Raw genomic sequence first — 7,504 nt, forward strand, 5'->3', positions numbered from 1 at the left:
CTTTTTAGTTTTTGGATACTCTTTGGGATCAGTGGGAATTAGGGGTGTGCCCTATTCAATTCAGATTCGGCTTTGGTCAGAATCAAGGACAGTGTTTAGATTAGTTGATTCAGATCACTGTCCCTGATTCGATTTGGCCGAATCCAAATCTGAAGATTCGATGCTGATTCAGCGATTCGGACATAGACACAACTTTAAATGTTTTTTCTACATACCTCAAGGTACCAGCATGGTTCATGAATGTTGTGGTGCTGGGGCAGATGGAACATCCCGCAGCAGCGCAGGGGAACCCCCCTGCGTGCTCGATGGCGAATCTGGAAGTGGACCAGAAGAACTTCTGGTCCACTTCCGGGTCTGCCGGGGAACATGCTGGGAGGCCCCCACAAACACCCCCAGCTCAGCGATCATCCATGGGGGAACCCTGCATGCCCCCCCAGACCCAGGAAGCACCAGTCGCCAAGCTCAGGGGGTGCAGGGGGGGGGGGCCACCTGTTCCCCGCATACCCAGAAGTGGACTGGAAGTACTTCTGGTCCACTTCTGGGTCTGCTGCCAAGTGCGCTGAGGACCCCTCCGCGCTCCTGTGGGACACTCCACCTGCCCCAGCATCTCAGCATTCACAAGCTGCCTGGTACCTAGAGGTATGCAGAAGAAACATTTAAAGCTGTGTCTATTTCTGAATCACTAAATCTTTCTGAATTAATTCAAAGGGTTCTGATTTGATTTGGAGAGATTAAAGGGTCCTCTGAGTTGATTCAGATTTGGAGATTCAGCCACTGAATCGGGCTGAATTTCTGCCGAATCAAATCAGGGACCCAAGCTTTGCACAGCCCTATTGCGAATGATGAGACCACACAGAGAAGTTCCGAATCCTCATAACAGGAATGCATTTTTGAGAGAACCATGGAAAAAACTATAGAGCATCTATGACCAGCCGTGGAGCAAAACTTTTTGTTTTGTTTTATCTCAGAAAGTTCAAAGACCTATTTTTAAAAATAAATCTATGTTTCTTCAGGTGGAAAATTTAGAGGATGATTTGAAAACACAATTTTATAGTAAATTAACTACCATGGGACAACGTGATTTTAAGTCTGGGAAACACTTTGGCTACAGTGGATCTTCTTCTGGAATCCCCTATCTTTGGGGTACAGATACACACACAAGTTCCTCATCATCTGCTGCCTTCAAAGAAATTATTGATGCCTCTCATAAAATGGTAAAATAATACATCTCTCTGTTATCCTTATAATACTTATGTGTCTTAAAGATTATAATGACAGGTCTACTATGGGACAGTTTTATTTCTGACCACTTGAAAGTGACCTTCAAGATGACTTTGTAGTAAATTAAATGGGTCAAGTCTGATTTGATTCCAAAAAATGAACTGTAAATTCAAGAAATGTATATTACAAATTTTCTCCATTTCAATTTTGGTTTTTTAGAATTCCAACTTTGTTAGGATCTATAAAGTGATTGCAGTTTCAAACTTCACTCTGAAAAAGGAAGATTTGCTGCTTTCAGGCACATTTCTACAAGCACTTAATAACCTGCCTTTGGAGTACAACTATGAGCTTTATAGCAGAATATTTGATGATTTTGGAACTCATTACTACACTACTGGTTTGCTGGGTGGCACATATGACCTTCTTTATCAGTACAGTACAGAAGAACTGAAAAACTCAGGTATGTAATCTTCTCAGGGAAAAGAAAAAAATGCACGGCCAGTTTAACAGTAGTTAATGTAGTTTGGTTTACTGTATGCAGTACTATAATGCTGTGCTTCTGTCAACTAAATTGGCTATAATTTTTAATGGAATGGGATAGTTAAAACAGAATGTTTGTAGTAGACATTCAGGTCCTCCTTTCCCTTGTACGGGAAAGCAGAGTTTGAACCATCATCTGGAAGTATGGAAAAGATGATATATCTAACACCATTCATTTGACAATTCACAAGCCTTTCTACAGCAAAGGCTGCATTCTGCCTGGCACTAGGGACAGCATATTTACCTTTACTCATACTAGTCCAGTTTTAAGAAGTGACTTAAAAAAAACATTACGTGCAAGGGGAATTACTTGACTAATATCTGTATGATCTCAGGTCATGCTTTCTGTGGAGCTGGTTGGCCACACAGATTCTCCATCAAGCCATTATTCTGTTGATAGGTACTGCTCTTATTCTGCTGGGAAGTGAAAGTTTGGCACCAGCTACACAAGACTGAAAAGCTCTGTTCTGCTCATAGGGTATCTCTGCATTGCAGACTGCTTGTTTAGAGCAAGCTCAGGGACCAGAAGCAGTCTGGGCAAGGTAATTTACCCTGCACAGAAGTGTGGTAACCAATACATAGTTTTTATGTGGTCCAGTCTCTTGATGTTATTCAGAGCCTTAGCCTCTTGCTAAGTGATCAAGGATCAAGGATCACTTTCTTCTTTCTAGCCTTGAGTTCAATTGTTCTGCTACACCAAAGGTCATCTAGTGTGCTAATGACCAGGATTTCTTCCTGTCTGCTTGCTCTGACATCACCCTGCTCTTTGCAACCCCCTCACTATAATAAAACACAGTTTCTCTATGTTTGTCTTAAAAACTTCATCATTGAGAGCCACTCTGTTAGATCTATCATAACTCCTAATTTAGCAGACATTTCTCTCCCAGTTAAGGTAGCTTTCTTTGTCCACTTCCCATTTTTGTCTCAAGCACGTCTATACTTTCTCTGACACAGTCCACCATGTGAGGAAAAAAATGTCATTGTCAAAACCTGTAAGGCCATTAAATTATCTTTCCTTTCATAATTTAACTCCTTGACAATGTATAAAGTAAAATGCACTTTGATAATGGCTAGGATGATGGCAATTTGTGTTTAACTCAGAATTACATCTGTCCTATAATTTTTGTTACCTTCTTTTCCCACTGCTGCAGGGTTATTGTGTCTTACCTACCTATCCCACTTTGATTTGTATTTTAGCATGTAAACTCTGGGCAGGAACTGACTTTCATTTTCTATTATTTCAAGGGCTACCTTAATTCTGGCCTGTTCTACCATTCGCATGTGCGTCTGTGTGTATACATTATTTAGATTTTTATCTTTTGTCTTGTGATTAGCTAAGCCTATCCTGGACATAAAAAGCCTATTATATAACACACTGATCATATGACTCTTGCAGTCAACCCCAAAATACACTAGTGTCATTAAATCTCTGAACATTGAAATTCCTCCAGAAGCAGCAGAAAAGTTTTTTACTTTCCAGCTGATCTGCTGTTTGTGTGTGAACGTGAAACTACAAAAATTTGCTATTGCCTATGATTTCACAATGAAAGTTCCCAGCAACTTTCAGGCTGGGAGATTGTTCCCAGCCGCAGTTCCTTGATCATGGAGTGGGGGTTGAGGGCTGGGAGCTCCCTGATGCCAGGGCAGGAGGAGATTGTCTCTGCTCGGGCTCCTGTGGTCAAGCCCACTCTAGCAGCAAGCAGCTCCTGGGAACAGGGAGAAATCTCCTGTCCCCTGCTGCCCAGCTGACTGGGAGCAAATTTGCTGTACTGGGCAGTAATGGGCACAGATGCTGTAATGGGCAGTAGCAAATTAACTGCTTGGTAAGGATCAGCACATATAGACGGTGACGCTTATTATGCAGTAATTAACTCTACTGCAGAGTAAAGGATCTCGTGTAAACATGCCCAGTGGTTTCTAAGTGTGTCAGTCCTGTGCACTCCAGCACCTCTCTGTTTGGTATTTTATCTTCCCACTTTATTTTCAGGACCTTACGCAGGCATCTTATGTGGTAGCTGTTCAGTCTCTTGATGTACCTAGCATATGTTGTCCATGTCTCTGAACCATAAAGCAGGCATGACAGCATACAAGTTTCTTAAATTTGCATCTTCACCTTAATTGATCATTTGCTGTTACTACATGAACGTTTCTATAATAGCTGAAAATTCTTATCTAAGTTTCCAATTCTTAGTTCAGTCTGAAGGTCAAGATTCCTGCTGATCATAGAAACCAAGAAACAAAAGCTGTCAGCAATGCCAAAAGATTTCCCCTTCAGAGTGATGTCAGGTGTTGGTTCTTCCACCTCTTGGTACATGAGCACAGTCTTCTTGAGACTAACTGCCATCCGAAGCTCTTGCATAACTCAGAAAATCTGTCCACAAGATTTTATAGGGAAGATTCACTGTAGGCAACCAAGGCCACATCATCTGCAAACAGGAAATCACTCAGAACCAGCTCTTTCACCTTGGTTTTCTCTCTAAAACTTGAGATGTTAAACAAACCTTCATCTAGTCTGGTTCAAAGATAAATGCCATCGTTGCTGTCCTTGTTTTTGTTTTTGAAGGGGAGATCTGATGGGCACCTGATGTTCTCCTTTTATATTAAGGGGTGGGTGTTGGGCGTATTATGAAAAAGCAGGAATGAAAAGTAGATGTTAAAGAGTATGGGTGCTAAGACGCACCCCTGTTTCACTCAATTGTTGCTGTTAAAGGCATTTGATTTTTTGTTTTCATACACTACAGTTGCCTTCATACCTTGATGTAATGATGTAATGTGGTAAGCAAATGATATTCAACAGTTTGGGGGGACAACCCAGTTTCTTCAGAACAGTAACAAAGCCCTGTCTGACTGTATCAAAGACCTTCATCAGATCAATTACAGCTATGTACAGTGGTATTTGTTTTTCTGTACACTTCTCTTGCAATTGCTTGACCACAAATATCATATCAATGGTAGAGAGTCCTGACCAAAAACTGCATTGACTTTCAGGAGAGATTTTTCACCTACAGATTGCAGGCAAGGGAGCATAATGCAAGTGACAACTTTCCAGACAATGTTCAACAAGGAGATACCTCTATAGTTGTCACAGTCACTTCTATCCACCTTGTTTTTCTATAATTGTACAAATTGAGCATCGTTAAAATCTTGCAGTACCACTTCCTCTTTCCAACAGAGCACTATAACTTCACAGAGCTTTTGAAGTACTTTGTTGTTGGCATATTTGTAGAGTTCAGCAGGCAAGCAGTTGTTGCCAGATGCCTTGTTCCCAGGGATCAATTTACTGGCTTTCTGAAAATCTTCTAATATAGGTACATTGTCCAAATCTATCATAACTTCCAACTGTGGTAATCCTTCAAGCTCTTCGTGTTTGATTTCAGTCTCACTCAAATACAGGCAGTCCTCGGACTTATGACACAATTGGTTCCTGAAAACCTTGTCTTAAGTCGAAACGTTGTCACTCGGAACCAATTTTCTCATTAGAAACAATGTTATAAATGGGAGATTGGTTCCTGAACCAAGGCCTGATACCCTGTTTTCGCCAAAAATACCCCAGAATTTTGTACTCGATCAATTATAGATGAGTAATATAGCTACATTAATGTATTTATATTGTAAATAGCAATCATGTTGATTTGGAAGGACTTCTTTGAGGTGACTTTGCTGGACTTTTGAAAGGCTCTTGGTTGGACTTTCTGAAGGGTTGTTGGCTGGAGTCTTCTCAGGAGTCTTGGCTGTAGGTTTTTCTGGAGTCCTGTCTGCTTTCTTAAAGAAAGTGTCCGAGGAAGTTTGGACAGATGTTCTCCAGGAAGATGAGCGATGTGACGAACTTGTTCGCTGGTGTGGCGTTGCATTGGATCAAGCGTTGTAAAGTTGAAACTGACGTCATAAAGTTGAAACGGGGTGTCAGTTTATAAATGTTGTAAGTGCAAAACGTTGTAACTCGAAACACTGTAAGTCGAGGACTGCCTGTATAGAATTCCATAGTCTTCAGTCCAATACTTGAGTTGTTTTTGTTAATCAGTGAAGACATTTTTGTTTAAGTCTTCCAGCAGAGCTGTTTTCTTCTTGACTGGACCACTTGCTTGTCTGATGCCCTTGCACATCCTGCAGCTATCACTTGTCTCAGCTGCTTTCTGAATATCATCACAAGTTTCAGCCAAATATCTTGGGTGTACTTCCTAGCCTCTTTTTTGCATTTCTATCTGAGCCTTTCTCAAATTTTCCAGGGTTAGAGTGTTGGGTGATTTCTTGTAGATGATTAAAACCATCCTTTTGTTCTCAGGCAGTGGTAGAAGGGTTCCAGAGTGCTTTTCAAACCAGTCTTCATTTTTCTTACATTTTTTTTGCCAAACACTGTTACAGCAGCATTATACATGTTAATTTTAAGATTTCACAAGCCTTGGTAGCTGAGTTGTTAAGTAAGCTTGCTTTCACAGCTTCTTCATTAAATAGTCTGCAACTTTCTATATCTTTAGTTTGGCTGATGTTATTCTGAGGATGACTGGTAATTTTGCTATGGTGGATCTTTTGGGCATTGATTCTGACTTTGTAGCAGACTAAGGCATGATCAGTGTCACAATCAGCACTGTGATAAGACCTCATGTTCAAGATTTATTTCAGGTGGTTGCACTTGGTCAGGACTAGGTTTAAGTGGTACAGTGCCCTGATCTTAGATGTTTCCGTGATGTCTTGTATTTTCCCAATGAAGTAGGTGTTGGTATCACACAGATTTTGACTTGTCGAGTCCTAACACTCATTGGCCATTTTCATTCATATTGCCAATTCCATGTCTGCCCAGAATACCAAGCCTATTCTCAAAATTACATTCAGCTCTTGCATTGGAGTTGCTGAGTATTATTATGGTCTAATTTCTGTGAGTTTTCTGAATCTCTTCTTTGAGTTGTTGATAGAAAATATTGTTATCTTCATTGCTAGCTTGAAAGGTAGGTACATAGATGCTAAACAACATTCTGTGTGTGCACTCTGAGTGTCATGAGTTGACCAGATACAGCAACTGCGCTTTCACAGGAAGATAGTATGCTGTTTCTAACAGCAAAACATACTCCCTGCTCTCTCCTTTCTCCTGCTAGCTTCCCATGCCAGAATATGGTTTTCTTTCAAGTCATTCTCTTGAATAGAACCTGTATCTGAGAGCTGAGTTTCTGATGATGCAGGAATGTTGATTCCAAGTCTGACCAGTTCATAGTTAGTGCTGTTTTCCATAAATCAGAGTCCAAATCAAGTCCAGGGCTCAGCATCTGAACATTCCAACATGCAAGTCTCTTTATTTCATTTTGGCCTGCATAGATTGGATTGGGGCATGGGGGGTTTTTTTGGCCTACCTTTTCTAGGGCCTTCCTCAAAACAGACAAGTAGGACACCCCTGAATAGGGCTGCTCAGACACCTTGGTAACTACCTCAGGTTCCTAATGCCCCTTACAGAGTCCTGCAACCATCATACTGAGACCATGAATGTGTATGCCTAGGCAAAAGTATGGAGGAGTAGAGGCTGCTCTAAACCTGCTATCCTCCCTTTAGACCACTGAGATAGAGTCTAAAGGCCACGCATTCAGTGCCTCAATGGTTGCAGCTTCTGCCAGAGAGCAACAGATTAGAGATTCTGCTGACTGCCTAATGCCTCAGCGAGGGCATGTTTTTATCACGGGGGTGTCCCTTAGCCTTACTCCAACCAAGGAATACACACAAGGCAGTGGGGACTAGCATTTTGAGGAGCACTAAACTC

At 41.3% G+C, this 7,504-nt stretch overlaps 1 protein-coding gene across 2 annotated transcripts in view; it reads left to right on the plus strand.

The window, feature by feature from the left end:
* LOC109297863 (complement component C6-like) overlaps positions 1-7,504 on the plus strand; it is a 54,119-nt gene that overhangs the window by 19,753 nt on the left and 26,862 nt on the right. For both annotated transcript variants that reach the window (XM_019517918.1, XM_019517919.1), the window contains 2 exons: positions 1,014-1,214; positions 1,441-1,681. In XM_019517918.1, coding sequence (XP_019373463.1) covers positions 1,014-1,214; positions 1,441-1,681 — 442 coding nt within the window. The remainder of the gene's footprint in view (positions 1-1,013; positions 1,215-1,440; positions 1,682-7,504) is intronic.

This window comes from Gavialis gangeticus, unplaced genomic scaffold (assembly GCF_001723915.1).
Source record: "Gavialis gangeticus isolate Ggan-Ray unplaced genomic scaffold, GavGan_comp1, whole genome shotgun sequence".
NCBI lineage: Eukaryota > Metazoa > Chordata > Crocodylia > Gavialidae > Gavialis > Gavialis gangeticus.